The sequence below is a fragment of the Mus caroli genome, chromosome X (assembly GCF_900094665.2).
Source record: "Mus caroli chromosome X, CAROLI_EIJ_v1.1, whole genome shotgun sequence".
Taxonomy (NCBI): domain Eukaryota; kingdom Metazoa; phylum Chordata; class Mammalia; order Rodentia; family Muridae; genus Mus; species Mus caroli.
Window position 1 is genome coordinate 82,461,694 of NC_034589.1, and position 17,334 is coordinate 82,479,027.

The 17,334-nt window shown below is 33.3% G+C and overlaps 1 protein-coding gene across 2 annotated transcripts in view; it reads right to left on the reverse strand.

Annotated features, from left to right (window-relative positions):
- Il1rapl1 (interleukin 1 receptor accessory protein like 1) overlaps positions 1 to 17,334 on the reverse strand; it is a 1,320,182-nt gene that overhangs the window by 722,200 nt on the left and 580,648 nt on the right. The window contains exon 1 of one of the 2 annotated variants that reach the window (XM_029473014.1): positions 16,194 to 16,238. The exons of the other annotated variant lie outside the window; for it this stretch is intronic. Coding sequence (XP_029328874.1) covers positions 16,194 to 16,206 — 13 coding nt within the window. The 5' untranslated portion in view covers positions 16,207 to 16,238. Of the gene's footprint in view, positions 1 to 16,193; positions 16,239 to 17,334 lie in introns of those variants that run through there. 2 annotated transcript variants of the gene reach the window in all.

The window sequence follows — 17,334 nt, forward strand, 5'->3', positions numbered from 1 at the left end:
TTTCTTAATTCGCATAGTGGCCTGGAATATAACAAATATTTGTATATTTGTATATTATTCAAATGTAAAATTAATTACTTAATTAGAAATGTTATTTATTTACATTGTGAAATATATATATATATATATATATGCACATATACATATATATTTTAAATCTGAGGTTGAGCCTTTGCTCTTCTCAGAATTAATTGACGGGGCTTAGGCAACTTCATTCATTTTCTTATTTGTTAGCCAACAGAAATAGACTATTGTTGCTGTATGTTCTCACACTAATAAATTATGAGATCGTTTCTAATGAAAAATATTTCCCAATAGCTAATTACAAATTTTCATTTATTGTCTCATAAGGCTGAATTTCAAATAATTGGTATCCTAGTTTATTTTCTTGAGGATAGATTTGTAACTATTTACAAATATTAATATTTAAGAAGTATGCAAGTTGACATATACATGTAGGGACAAAGTAATATTTCTTTGTCATGAGCCCCAAGTTACTAAAATATGTACTAATTTTGTCATTAGATGATTAATTTTAAAATATCCAAATTAAGAAATATTATGATTTTGTAGTATGAATCTATTAATGCTGATGCAAACGTTAAACCTCATTTTTGCCACTGTGGTTGAATACTCTTTGCTTTATTTAGCACCAGCTCTGCTTCCTAAGTGAAAATGAATAAGCCAAGTTTTAAAAGTGACTATATAGCTATACATTATTGTTTTGTTTTAATAGTAAAATAATTTCAGAAAACATGATTTTAATACTTGTTCTCATATTTGAGTAGCAGTCAACATTTTAGATTCCTAAGGGTTTAGTAATTAAGAACAGAGACTTGCAGGATAGAGCAGCAGGACCAAATTACTTAAATTTAGTTCCATGGTAACCCATGAATAGTGTAACTCTGGGGTGCTATGAATATCTTTCAAGCAGATTTTATATCAAGACAGTTTTTTAAATTGTTATTTTTGTTCATGCTTGAAATGTCTTACATAAGAGGTGATGATAAGGAAATACTTTCCGTTCTCCTCCTCCTTCTGTCTCATTCTCCCTCTACTCCTTCTTCTGTGTTTGTGTGTGTGTGTGTGTGTGTGTGTGTGTGTGTGTGTACATGTGTGTTAGGTGTCCATAATTTTCCATATACTATAGAAATGCATGGAATAATAATAATCATTTATAAATGACAACATCATGATGAGAATTAAGATTATAGAATGAAACAATTGCTAGGCATATCCACATTGATATTTAATTAAAACACATGTCAGAGAAGGTCCAATAGACAGCAATTTTACCTGTACATATATTGTGCATTTATTTTACAATGTCATAGTACTTGACTGGTTGACAAGATAAAAGAGGTTCTATTATACACAAACACACACACACACACACACACACACGAATTTAAGAAAATAGGATTTGAGCTCTGTCCTTAAAGATTTTAATGAAAAAAATGGAGAATAATACCTAATACTAATCACAAGAGTCAGAGCTGCATACAGATATATTATCTTAAAAGTCTCATTTTATTTTTATTTTTCCCCTGTCATTTTTCCTTAAAGTTAAGTTATGCTGCATCGTATATATTGCTTGTGTAAAAACAGTTTAAGAATTCAGTAAATCATTTCAATTTTCACAATTTCTTAGAGTACCGCTTGAACATTTCCTACCTTAACTTATTTGCATTTTTCATCATATTATTATGCATAGAAAAAAAATCATCTAAGAATAAATTCACATGTGAAGAACTCATAGAGACCCTGGCAGCACACATTAGATCTGCAGAGACTCAAGACAGATGACAATGCAGTATTGATAGAGATAAGTAAACAAATGGCCCCACCCTTAAACGAGAAGCTATTTGAAATTGATACCTGTCGTCAAAGGGAAAACCAAATTTCTCTATTGGAATGCCCTTGAGCATTATGCTCCTGGGTAGGCTTCAAGCCCAGAAGCCAACACAAAATGGACTCTATGGTTATTTGTGTGTTTTTTGTTTGTTTGTTTGTTTTTCTGTTTCATATGTTTGTTTGTTTGTTTGTGAGTTTTCTGTCTCATTGGGATTTTTGTCCTTGTTTTTACTTTCATTTTAATTTTGTCTTATTTTTTGTTGAGAAAGAATAAACAGAGAGAGCATACATATGCTTTTGTTGGGGGGGAGAAATTAGAATCTGGAAAGAGCTAGGGGAGGAGGAAAATGATCACTATATATTATATGAAAAATGTTAAATTATAAAAATACTATAAAAAGAATAAGACCTGATACCTAACAGGTCATAAAGTAAGTATCTTTTCTTAAACTATCTTGTTTAAGCTTTTCCAAACTAAACTAATATTATAAGAAATCCAAATACTAAGCTATGTTTATATAGAAAAAGGTAGGGATGGTTATTATAGTTCTTACAAAGCCTATCATAACCTTTCTTCTACAGCACATTGTATCTTGAAAAGAAATATTGGGTGTTTCATAATGGTTTGTTGAAACAAACTATAACGCATTTCCTAGGTATACAAGACATGGGTTGTATCTATTAGTGATTCATGGAATCAATTGTTTCAATATTGACTAGCACTTTATCAGAGTGGAATGACATGAACAGTACCATTGCAAATTAGGAGCTTATGTAGAGGGCAGGCCATCATGGACAACTTGGATATCTTGGCTGTGTACAATATTAAAATGTATCTTTTAATGCTGAACAGTTTCTATAGCTACTTAAGATGCAATGAATTAGATGAAAGTTCCTGTAATATGACTAGCATTGTAACTATTTGTTCTCTAGAGAAAATTTGTTCTGAGTTTTTTTTGCTATAATGGTCACAAATATTTGACCTGGGTTTCTCTCCTGTAGCAGAATACGTTTTATTATTATATTTTTCTTCTATTGTGTCTCCTTATCACACTTAAAGGGCTAAAACCTATGCTAGCATTCCAATGTGCATGACATTTGCTGCTTTACTTTGAATATTACAGCCAGTTATGTTCTCAAATACCAACGGATTCCAGTACCCATGCAAAGAATTGTGACAGTCCCTCTGAATTTTTGCTTAGCCATTTCATTTCAAATTTCTATGTAGCATCAAATTTGAGGTTGGTGTTATTTTCTGAGAAGATAGTACTAATAAGATAGAAAAAATAAAGTTCTGCCAGTACCTGACAAATACAGATGCAGATACTCATAGTCAACCATCCATTGAGCCCAGAGACTCCAATGTAAGAGCTAGGGAAGAACTGAAGGAGCTGAAGGGAATTGCAACCACATGAGAAGAATAACATCAATTCCAAATGGATCAACGATCTTAATGTTATGGAGTGAAACTCTGAAACTTATCATGAAAATAAATTATAGAATTTTTCAGTCCTCACTTGAAAAGTTTCCGTGTGCAGTAGACAACAGTAAATACAGAGTCTCCCAACTGGTTAAAGTGCAGAAAACAGGTACATGTGGTCTAAATGGAACATGGTCAGTACATATCTTTCCCTTAAGGTTAAAGAAACATCACAATAGAAGAGTATGGGATGATTTTTATGTGTGAGAGGTCCAAGTAAAATGGGGTGAAACAGTGTGTCCTCCATATGACAGACTGTTATAATCATTAACTCATAGCAACTGTGATTGCCTAGATAATACCTGCACAAGATCAAGACATATAACATTCTATAATAGATGGAAAGGGACACAGGAACCTCACCCCCTAGCTAAAAGTTGTTGATATTTGGTGGATGGTAGAGGAGAGAGAGTTAGTTTTCTTCTCAAGGTGCAGTCCCTGGTAGGTTGACAATGCTCCAATGGATGGCTCCATACCTATTTGTATATGGTCAACACTAATTGGATTCAAGTGATTTTTTTTAATAGTTAAGAGAATGAAGGGGAAGGATATGGGAGAAATTGGAATGTGTTATTGGAGGTGAATTAGATAAAATTATATTATATACATATATGAAATTCTCAAAGAACTAATATTACATTACATTATGTAATAGTGAAAGATTCTAGAGTACAAAGCAAAGCCAGGTTTGGAAGTGATATGTAATAATTTCCATATAAGCCCATATTAGAATGTGGGATAAAGCAGCTTTTAGGCTATGGGAGATTATTTAATTTTATTCAAATGAGCTCCAGTTGTAATTAAACTCCAAAATTCTTCAGGAGTTATCAGGTTGAGGACTTCTTGACAATATTTGAGTAAAAACAAAAATTAAAAACAAGTGATTGTATAATAATCAAGTATTAAAAAAAACAAAATAGCTCTTCACTCACTATGTTTTTTATAATCTGAGAATATTTTTAATACTAAGAAGAAATTATCTCATGGAATAACTGTTAAATTATCCAATTAATATTTTGCTGTTATTACCATCCTGTAGATTTTCAAAGATTCCTAAGTATATCTTAACCTTGTACCAGATTTATGTGTAATTTTTTATGTAACTGTACTATTTATAATAACTGTCTCTATATTTTATTGGATGAGACCATTTTTAAAAATATTATATTCATGACCTCATCTATTTCTCCTCTATGGTTTATCATCAAAATGACTCATGATTCAGAACTTACTCACCTAATGGTGTTTCATTGCTTATGTATCAACATTACATAATTTACATCTATATCTATCTATGATCAAAATAAGTAATATTCTTTCATTTAAAATATATTTAGACATTTTGATATTTATATTTTAATCCTATATGCAGTAATATATAGCTTAAATGACAGTTTTTTGGTTAATCAAATTGGATAGTTATTGCTAGTATATCTAAACACTTTTGTAGGATAACCTTTAGAATATTTATGATACAGTTTTAAATGTGTACTTATAATTTATCCTTTCATATTAATTATTAACCATGACTCAAAATGTGGTCATTTTTTAAGAGAGAAAGCCATAGTTTTAAAGTAACTATATTGTTTGCCACCTTAAATACTTACTTTATAACTGGCATTACAGAACATTTTCTACCTTTATCATTTTAAGTTTAATTACATCATGGTGTTGAAGATCCCATTGAGTTTTTAATTAGTGTAATAAAAATAATAGCAGTATGAAACATGTTATGATTAAAGAGACACTACTGATTCATATGTTCAATAATTTTAATTGTGAAAAATTTTAAACATACACAAAAAGTGAAAATAGTATAACCTCTCCTTCCTCTGTCCATTCATTAATTATTATGATAAATTGTCCAATAAATTTCTACTAGGATATTTAAAATTAAAGTCTATGTCTCGAGTCACTTAATAAATACCTCATTTTTATGTCATAAACACATGAGCCTTTAAAATATCCTAAAACACAATTGTAATAAATACTAATATTAAAATAGTTTAAAACAGTAAAATATCTACACACCATCATCATAGATCTCCCAATCTCTCTCTCTCTCTCTCTCTCTCTCTCTTGTTTTGTTTTGTTTTCTTTTGAGACAGGGTTTCTCTGTATAGCCCTGGCTTCCTGGAACTGACTTTGTAGACCAGGCTGTCCTCGAAACTCAGAAATCAACCTGCCTCTGCCTCCCGAGTGCTGGGATTAAAGGTGTGCACCACCACGCCGGCTCCTAATCTCGATTAATTCATTATATTTCTAAATCAGCATTCATCAATGCACAATTTCATCTTTTGTTGACAGAAATAGAATGTTATATTGAATGATTTTAGGTTGTGTAATTATAAGCACAAGGAATGAAATATATTTCCTTGATATCACTGGGATTTTCTTATTTATTCTAGAAGTGTTTAGCATCATCGATTACATAGTATACTAGAGATATGGGGATTATCTATGATCAAATTTGAAAATGTCTTTACTATAAGACATTTCTTTTATTCTTGTATAGATATAGTATAATTATTAAAAGAAATTGAGTTTCTAGTATATTTTAGGATGGTAAAGACTAAGGGACAAACAACATTATAATGGGACTAAGAAAGGGTTCTTTGAATTTTAAATTTCACCAACCAAGGGAGGAGCTATGCAAGCAAATATAGAAGATAAAGTCAGATTGTGCATGCAATTTCAAATGAGAGAAAGCATTGTGCATTCCCAAAGGCACCCACATACCTATGGGAAACATATGTAAAACAACATAATTGAGTGAAGTTGAAAGTGGTTGTACCAAGAAATGAAATGAGAGGCCTTATTGTAGAAAGTCTTGTTAGTTACTTTTAAAGACTCTGACTTTTTTTCCTGAATTAAACAGAAGCCATTATAAAACTGGATACACAACAAACAAACACATTCTGGTATGTAAAAAAAGAAATCTAATTTCTGTGTAACAACAGGCATTTAGAGACATAGAGAGAGAACACGATCTTTTAGATCACTTGAAAGGTTGGTGCAGTAATATTTCTGGATGTGTCACCATGCTGCATTACATTTACTAGAGGTAGAGTGTGAAAAGAAGAGAGAAGACAGGAAGCCATCCAAACAGACACAGCAAGTGTAGAACTATGTGTGGCCAGTTAAGCATTGTGAGCCATGGGATTAGGATCTGAAGAAAATAAAGTTTAGGGCTGACATGTGAAATGGGATGCACAAATAGAGAGATTAAGTAGGAAATTGTAAGATACACATCGATGGATGAAAATGGATAGGAGTTTGAGTTGCATAGGAAGATTTGCTGGCATCAGAATGTCATTATTGTATTTAAAGTTATGAAGATTATACAAGTTGATGAGACTATAAATACAGAAATAAAATAGCAAGAGAAAAGGCTCCATGAAAATTCACTGGCTATGTCAATAAAGATCAGGATAACCAGAAAGGTAACAAGGTAGACAGCACATCATGGATATAATGCTCCATTCCTTTCAAAAATTAGTTTAAAATTCTTAGTATTTTATGAGTTCAAACCTTACATATATTAGGTATTTCTTCTATATGCTCATCCTCCCTTTGGTTCATTTTGGTACTAAACTGAGAATTATTTAGGTTTAACCACCTGTATTTCAATATTCCCCCCCCCACAAAACCTTGCCTACTTTTCTGATCTTCTCCAGTCATTCTCCATCAAGAATGAGTAGATTTCTAATCCCCAATGTTAACAATAGAGGCATGAAATTTAAAATCCATTTTTTCCTAATGTTTCTGAAGATAGAGCTTGTTTGTGAATTTTGTCAGTAGGATTGTCATCAAAATTATTAACTAACATGACTCAAACTTATTGTTTTGCACAATATATCCATCCAATGCTTACCCATTTAAAGTTATTAATGAGCAAGTAAGCAAGCAACAACGCAACCAAAGGGGTACCATAAATTCTTTCTAACATTGAGAGGCTTATGCATTAACATTGAAAAACTAATTTAGGAGGAGATATTAGTTATTCATTCTAAAATAATTCATATCTCCTCAGAACAAGTTTTGTGGCTATCTTGGCCTTGCTTCCATATCCATATATGTACATGTTTAAAAGTGAAAAATGTGAGAGAATATTTGATTACAAAATATGTGCTTTAGATAGTAATGAACATGCTTCACAAAACAAAAGAAGGATGCAGTTTTATAATGTAAAATGTTGAACATTTTTTCAGGTGCTTCTCAGCCTTTCAGAATTCCTCGGTTGAGAATTCTTTACTTAGCTCTGTACCCCATTTTTAATGAGGTTATTTGAATTTCTGGAGTTCAGCTTCTTGAGCTCTTTGTATATATTGGATATTAGTCCCCTATCAGATTTAGGATTGGTAAAAATTCTTTCCCAATCTGTTGGTGGCCTTTTTGTCTTACTGACAGTATCTCTTGCCCTACAGAAGCTTTACAATTTTATGAGTTACCATTTGTCGATTCTTGATCATACAACGCAGGCCATTGCTGTTCTGTTTAGGAATTTTTCCCCTGTGCCCACATATTTGAGGGTTTTCCCCACTTTCTCCTCTATAAATTTCAGTGTCTGTGGTTTTACGTGGAGGACTTTGATCCATTTGGACTTGAGCTTTGTACAAGGAGAAAAGAATGGATCACTTCGCATTCTTCTACAGGATAACCTCCAGTTTTGCCAGCACCATTTGTTGAAAATGCTGTCTTTTTTTTTCCACTGGATGATTTTAGCTCCCTTGTCAAAGATCAGGTGACCAAAGTTGTGTGGGTTCATTTATGGGTCTTCAATTCTATTTCATTGTTCTGCCTGTCTGTCACTGTACCAGTACCATGCAGTTTTTATCACAATTGCTCTGTAGTACAGCTTGAGGTCAGGCATGGAGATTCCCCCAGAGGTTCTATTATTGTTGAGAAGAGTTTTTGCTATCCTAGGTTTTTTGTTATTGAAGATGAATTTGCAGATTGCTCTTTCTAATTCATTGAAGAATTGAGTTGGAATTTTGATGGGGATTCATTAGGGAAATGCAAATCAAAACAACCCTGAGATTCCACCTCACACCAATCAGAATGGCTAGGATCAAATATTCAGGTGACAGCAGATGCTGGCGAGGATGTGGAGAAAGAGGAACACTCCTCCATTGCTGGTGGGATTGCATGCTTGTACAACCACTCTGGAAATCAGTCTGGCAGTTCCTCAGAAAACTAGACATAGTACTATGGGTAGATCCAGCAATACCTTTCCTGGGCACATACTCAGAAGATGTTCCAACTGGTATTAAGGACACATGCTCCACTATGTTCAGAGCAGCCCTATTTATAATAGCCAGAAGCTGGAAAGAACCCAGATGTCCCTCAACAGAGGAATGGATACAGAAAATGTGGTGCATTTACACAATGGAGTACTACTCAGCTATTAAAAACAATGAATTTATGAAATTCTTGGTCAAATGGATGTATCTGGAGGATATCATCCTGAGTGAGGTAACCCAATCACAAAAGAAGTCACTTGATATGCACTCACTGATAAGTGGATATTAGCCCAGAAACCAAGAATACCCAAGATACAACTTCTAAAACACAAGAAAATCTGGAAGGAAGACCAACTCGTGGATACTTCGTTCCTCCCTAGAATAGGGAATAAAATATCCATGGAAGGAGTTGCAGAGACAAAGTTTAGAGCTAAGACGAAAGGATCGACCATCCAGAGACTGCCCCACCCGGGTTTCCATCCTATAATCAGCCACCAAACACAGACACTATTGCATATGCCAGCAATATTTTGCTGAAAGGACCCTGATATAGCTGTCTCCTGTGGGGCTTTGCCAGTGCCTGGCAAATACAGAAGTGGATGCTCACAGTCATCTATAGGATGGAACACAGGGCCCCCAATGTAGGAGCTAGAGAAAGTACCCAAGAGCTGAAGCTGTCTGCAACCCTATAGGTGGAACAATAATATGAACTAATCAGTACCCCCAGAACTCATGTCTCTAGCTGCATATGTAGCAGAAGATGGCCATCACTGGGAAGAGAGGACCCTTGGTCTAGCAAACTTTATATGCCCCAGTACATGGAAAAGCCAGGGCCAAGAAGTGGGAGTGAGTGGGCAGGGGAGCAGGGAGGGGGGTGGGGAGGGAGGGTATAGGGGACTTTTGGAATAGCATTTGAAATGTAAATGAAGAAAATATCCAATAAAGAAAATAAGCTCATAAAAAAATAATGTAAAATGTAATTACTACCACCAGCCCATATTCTTTGTCTGTGTATATACCTAAATGAGAATAACAAGAGAACAGATGGTAAAAAGCAAGTGTGTGAACATATATGTGCAATGCTTAATTCAGTGAACACAGAACTGACAAAACGAAGCCTGTATAGAGTTAAAGAATAGTAGATTTCATTTAAAAATTTACACACCAGTCAGTGTATATTTGCTGAGTTCTTGCTATTTACCCAGCATTATTTTAAAGAACATGGGTACCCATCCTTTAAGCTGTACTTGGAATGAGCTTTTTTTTTTTATCATTTGAACATATAAAAACAGAAATGCCATTAATATAGTGGGTGGTCAGTAAGTACCAATGGTGAAACATTATGTAATTCATGATAATTTGATTGAAGAAAGCCTTTTCTACCACTGACTGCCATCAGATCATTTTCATTTATTTTTCAGTCAAACGAATGAAGAGTAAGAAAAATTAACAGGCAAAAAGCTAGTAGTACTTTCTAATAATGTACATGGGTGCTATTCTTTTGTTTTAAAATTAGTAGATCAGTGAAAACAGTTTTCCTATTCAGCGCTTTATAAGATAAAAGTTAATACAATGGGATCTGCACTGTAAATTTTTACAGAATATCACAAGTTCTTCTGCACAAAATTCTCCAAATATAACTGCATTTTTATGATCTAAGATATTCAAAATTGACAATTTTGAAAGCATCACATGTATTTACACTTACATTGTGTTTCATAAGTATCAAATCAAAGAGTACACAAAATTGCATCACTATATTAAAATGTATGAAATAACAGCAGCAGCACCAAGAAAACAATTTTAATTTTTGTTGGATGAAAAACATTACATGTTTTCATAAATATCAACTACACACCAGTTGTCCCTTGTAAGACAACTGAGTATTTGAGCCAGTTTGAGTAGAGAATTCATCTGTCAGGTTTAAGCTCTAACTAAGCCTTATTAGTTTCATAATGCCAAGGATTTCTATTGATTGCTATTTTAAAAAGTATGAGGTGTCTTTCTTTCTTTCTATAACAGTTAAGCAAATAATGGAGGAATACATGAACTATAAAAGGAATCAGCCACGTAGTTATGGTGACATAAGAACCTGAGCGCTCCACTGGTGGTAGTGTAGATGGCGGTAGCAATCTGCCTGGCCATCTGTTACTGCTTAGTCAAATTAAGTATATACATACCCTTTGACACAGCAATTCCACAATTGGCATTTATCCCAGAGAAATTTTCACACAGGTCTATAAGATATATAGCAGGGTATTCATTACAGCATTTGTAATGGTGGGGGTTGAAAGTAACAATACATCCTTTAGCAAGAGAGCTAGATACACAGCTACAGCTCCTCTGATTTCAGATGTATACTGATGCACAGATTGTTTTCCAATAAAAATCATCTATAAGGGCCATTCCAAGGAAGGAAATCACTTGCTTGAAATTACATTTTCTTTTGCACAGAGTATTAAAGTAAAAGACAAAAAAAAAGGTGTACTGCTATCGATAGAATCTGATCCTAAAAGCATAATTGTGATTAATGAAAAATGAAAAAAGTTAAACTTTATCAAAACTGGATTGCCATAAATTATAATTCATAAAATAAAACCATTTGCATTCCAAAATTGTAGAAAGTTATTTCTTTAAAACATTATTTATTTATAAATTAGTTTCACATTTTCTAAGAAGAGGATATAATTTAAACACAGTGTTTGTGCCAGAAACAAGAGAAAAAGTGGGTATGCAATGAATAAAATATATGAATTCATAAATACAAACATAGAAAACCCTAACAAGATGGGAAGTGAATAGTATTTTTAACCTTCACTCACTGCTGAACTAGATCAAAATGATATAACACAAGTCTTGGTTAGGAGGTAGGAGAATAGGTGCAAGTACTATTGCATTTGTTTCTTACTGATTAGCATTAACCAAGTATTTAGTATTTCTGGCCTCACCTGAACATTAATATGGAAACAGTTATTCCACCCTGGCCATAAACAGAGAAACAAGTAATAGTCTTCTGTATGGTATTTACTCTAAACACTTTATTGTTCCTTCTACATCCTTCCTTGGTGAGTGTATCTAGTGTTCTTTACATACACTGCAAAGTACTAGTGGAGAACCACTTTAGACTTTAATTCTCTGACTAGATGAGAATAATACTAAACCAATTGTATCTTGCACATATACGTATTATTGTTTCTAGAGTTCTCTTCTTTATCATCAAAATAATCAGGTTGTTTCAATTGAGGACTTAGTATTAAACAAGTCTGTTGGTAGTCGGAATACTGATTTAAAGGCATGTTATTTCACCTATCATTTAAGAACCTATGCTTGATCATATTTAATGTATACTAGCACTGCAAAAAATAAAATCAGAACACAAGAGTTCAAGTATTGATGCTATTTGCATGACTTTGCATATATTCTGGTATTTTCTTTCTAACATATATCTATTGACTGTGTCAGATATATAATTTTAACAGGTATGAATAAACACAAGCTATAACAACTCCTCTGAAATGAGATAAATGCCTCTTGGACAGATTTTTGAGGGAGATAAGTGATTCCTATGTCTGTTTTATTGAATGAGGAAACTGAAATGATACATTTCATTGATTTCATAAGATCGTACACTTGTTAAAAGGTAGAGTTTGTTTTTAAGAATTGCGACATTAAAATCCACTAAAGGTGTTACATAAAGTGAATTTGGCTAATCATTAGCTAACACCAATATCTGTTATCAGAATCAAATTCTAAAGGCACACATTTGAGAGGATCTCACAACATTTATATAACCAAATATTTCACCTTTCACACATAGGTTACCTTTATTTGAATGTATTGATTGCAATTATAAGCTGAATAAAGTAAAACATTTGCAAAACTTATGATCATAAATGTAAGTCATTAATTGTTGACATTGTTCTTAAGATGTAGGTGTGGAGGTTTAACAGACTCTCCTTTACTGACTTTAGACAAAGCCTTCTGTTCTGATATCTCTACTAAGCCTCAGCTCTGGCTTCTAAGAAGTGAAACCTGATTTTCTATATATATAAAGTTGTGTACCTCCAACAAATATAGACTTGTGCAAATACTGACAGTTTCTTATAATTCAAGGAGCATTCATTAAAGAAAAGAATCCTAGATTCCTAACATTGTTAAAAGAATTTAAGGTTCGTTCGTTTCAACCATTTTTTTTTTTTTTACCTAGAGCATTTTATTCTAGGAATGTTGACATTGTAGATTCATTCTATGCCTCTTTGAGGAAAGTTTGGCATTCTTTAGGACACAGAAAACATCCTTTTAATTTACAATGATCACAAGAATAATAATGTTTCTGTCTTCCAGTCTCAAAGAAATGGTAGAGTCCCAATTTTAAGAATAGACAATTAGCCATACAGATGGTTTAATCACCTTAAACATATGCCATTCCCACTCCAAATATCCTTTAATATGGTTATTTTAGTGTACCTTGACATTCAAAACTAAATTTTTTTTTCTTTGAGAGGAGTTGAGCTTAGTCCTATCCTGAAATCTCTCACTTATTTCCATCATCTGAACCAATTTTTTCACTATTTTTACCACATGGCTGGTGCATTTATTTTTCTTTTATAGAGACAGAAAAATTAAGCTTTCATAAAACAATAACAGTACTATGGTGCCAATTGTTTTATATCTTAGTCATATGCATGATGCACTTTTTCAGTACATTTCCAGTATAGAGCCTACCAGTACAGGGGAATGCCAGGGCAAGGAAGAGGGAGTGGATGGGTTGGGGAGCAGGTCAAGGGGAGGGTAAGGGGGGCTTTGGGGATAGCATTTGAAATATAAATGAAGAAAATATCTAAAAAAAAAATTAAAAAGAAAAGATGCTTGATGTTTTAAAAAGACTACAAATTCCTCTACTTGATAATACAATTTGTTTTTAGCTATTTGTTAACAAAATGGTATACATAATAAGAACTCTAGAAATATGCATATGTCTAGCAAATGCATGCACCAGTGAAAAGATAAGCTCTCCTAATTAACTTTATCTTAGAACTTTAAAAATAATCCTAAAAGGCAAATGGAAAACTTAAAATATAGAATGAAAACAAATTTATTATAAGACAAACTAAGAGAAAGATATGGTTAATTACATTTCTAATGTACTTTATAGGATATATAATAAGTGGCATAGTTTTCTAGGTAATGATTATATGTAAGATTCAAGAGATAACTATAGTTTGTATTGACTTGAAACTTATAGAAAAGGCATATCATCTTTATATTTCCTGCCTCTATTCAAATACCACATATCATAAAGTAGCTAAAAGGCATTAATGAATGATCTCTATGTGTTATAAAATAAATATTCCTATGTCTTCTCTAATATGCAGTATAATTTCCATGTTTATGGTAATATTAAGATTACAATAATATTATAATATGTCTTAATATTAACATGAGATAAATAGCATCTTATAGATAAATGCTATCTTATGTAATAGCAGCTATTACATCTTGAAGTATTATATTCTGGCCAGATATGCCATTAAAATATCAAGCTTAAACACATCCTAAATTTATGATGAGATAATATTTTATTGGGGGAAATGGTGCTTCACTTTAGAATCAGTACATGTTCAACTATGGCAGTTTCCTCTTCACTTTTCAAATGTGATTTTGAATTGAGAAAAAGAACCTGTTTAAATTTCAGATGAACCATTTGCAATAATCATATATTCAAAGATGCCAAGTAACATATCATTAGGATGAGTGATCATTCTATAGTTTCAAATTTTACTGCTGCATCACTTTTCTGAGTGGAAACTACTAATCCCTCAGTAAGAGGAAGAAGATTTTTAGCATAATCAAATAAGGGACTTGCTGGAGTCAGGGAATCCCTCAAGTTGATAGTATTAGCCATGCAAAGCCTCTGAAAGATTTTGCTATAGAACACAATCCCAAGGATCACACCCAGACAATATAAAAGCAGTGCCATCTTTTTCAGGGATGTTTTATTTCTTATAAAATAGAAGTGCTTTTTCCATTATGAGAGTTTTTAAAATACATGCATTTGCTTTTCAGGTCTATCATCTAAATACACAGCTAAAACCTCCAGAATATAAATTTTACTATGCAAATGTATGTACTGGATTCATGTGCAAAAAAGTCCATGCATATCTTAGAGAAGCAATAGGTTATGAATGTATAGAGATTCAAAGTGTATAAGTGGTATTTGTTTAAAATATTTTAAAAGAAAAATTAGAAAATGTGATTTAATAATGAAATTATGCAATGATTTATCAAGGCCTCTAAAAAAATATTCCTCAAACATAGACAAAACTTATTTTCCATTGCTTTCATGTTATTCCCTTCTCTTCACATATTGTGAGAGGTAATACTCATAAATCATAACAAATTAACCTTAGAAATATTAATTTCTTATTGTTATGTTTAAAAATATAACTATATATTAGGTATTGTTAAGGAATAGAGAATGGTTTACAAAATAACTGGCACATTATTTCAGAAATTATTTTCCTGTTTTATTTGATGTACATTTAATATGTACATACTTATAATCAAAATAATTGTGCTATGAACTGCAAACAATACAGAAACCAATGTATTGGAGGAAGCCAGCCCCTAGTATATACATCTTTAGCACAATTCCAGCACCTTTAGCTCAGGGACCTTTTGGGAAGGGCTAGAAAAACTGTAAGAGCCATAATACCCAGAAGTCAGCTTTGAGAAGTGGGTCATGCATAAACATGATCTAAACAATTACAATATCAATAGATATACTAATGCTAATGTGGACGGGTGAAGCAATCTCACTTTCCAAATCCCAGACAAAGAACTACCTACAGGCAAATAAATCTGCTGAGAGAGGAAGAATTAACCTCATTCAGAAAATGAGCTCTTTGTTTGGTTATCTAATACAAAACAGTAAGCCCTAAAACCATATACAGATAAGTAACAAAAGTAGAATCCGCAGATTGTACTTATATTTGTGTGAATGTGTGTGTGTGTGTGTGTGTGTGTGTGTGCAACAATAAAAACCAGTGAAAAGGAGGCTACAGTTTGGACTGACATTGGAGCAGTCTGAGATAGGGGCAATTGGAGGTCAAACAGGAGGGGCGTTGTGAGACAATCTTGTTTTTATTTAAAATGCAGGCAGTAGTACAGAGGGTTACTCGCTAATAACTGACAGCAGGGCTTCAGTGCTAAGCACAATGCCTACACAACTCATTGAAGATTGAAAGCTTGATTTTGTGTCTACATGAAGTCTTCACTTTTCTAGTGTCATTGGTTCTAGAAAGTACTGCACAGGCTACCAAAACAGAACCATGGACACCAACTCAACTACAAACATTGACCTACAATCTGTCCTGCCTTCAAAACATGCTAGGACAATGGTGGCACAGATTTTGTGGAAGAATCCAAACATTGTCTGATTTGACTTAAGGCCCACTCCATGAGCAGGAACCCATACCTCACATTGCTTGAGTAATTAAGAACCAGAGACTAGATAGAGACCTATGGTGAAACCAAATACAATCGCTCTAAAGAAAGAAGTATAAATAAAATGATTCCAAATGATATTCTGCTATACTTATACATCAGTGTCTTACCTTGCATCACCATAGTGACTTCCTAAAGCAGTAGATAGGAACAGATACTGAAAGATTCATAGTTAGTAATTATGTGGAGAAACAGTCTAGATTGGAGGTCTCCATCAAATTCCTGTTCTCAGAGCTCAGGGAATCCCACAGAAGAGGAGGAGGAAAGAGTGTAAGAGCCAGAGGGTATGAAGGACACCTGGAGAAAAAGGACCCTTAATCAACTATGCAAGATACATATGAAACTCACAGAAACTTAAACCCCAAGTACAGGGCCGACATAGGTCTACGCCAGGTCTTCTACATATATACTATAGTTATTAGGTTCTAATTTTTATGGGAATCATTACTGTGAGAATGAGTGGGTTTCTGACTTGTGCCTGATCTTCAGACTCTTTTCTTCTTGCTGGGTTAGCAGGTCCAATCTCAATATGATAGGTTTAGCTTTATCTTACTATATTTTATTTTGCCGTGTTTGGTTGTTATCTCTTAGAAGCCTGTTCTTTTCCAGTGAGAGATAAAAATGGAGTGGATCTGGAGGGCAGAAGAGGTGGTGAGAAAGTGGGAGACAAATAGGGAGGGCAAACTATAATCAGCATATTTTATGAGAAAGATTTTTCTTAAAATGAGAAGAGAGGTAGAGAAAATGTTATGTTGCTAATTAGAATGGTAAATATGATGCCAGGTCATTTGCACAAAGAAATAATTATGGGTTACAGAGAGAATTCCAACAGGTCAATGTAAAGAGGTTATACTGTATTATGGACTTCGCCATGATGTTCTCAGACCTATTAAAAACACACAGTAGTATAATCTATACGAATATAATCTACAAAATTTATTTTGATGAAATATAATTGCAATATTTATGTTTGGGCTTAATTATCCTTCATTCAAGACATATTGAAAGAAAAAGATCACATAGAAGTTATCACTGTGGATTACTTTGAAGTAGTTCTGGATTGCTGAATTGTCTAAAATATGTCATAATTCTCTATTGGTTAAGAAAAAATTCTCTAAAAAAGCATGCTCCAGGGTGGAGAGATACAGGGAGAGGTGCTTCCTGAGAGGGTAAGGTGAGGGGACATGAGGGAGGAACCCTATGAGGAGAGACCGGGAGGGGGCAGTGTTTGGGATGTAATAGTAATAGTAA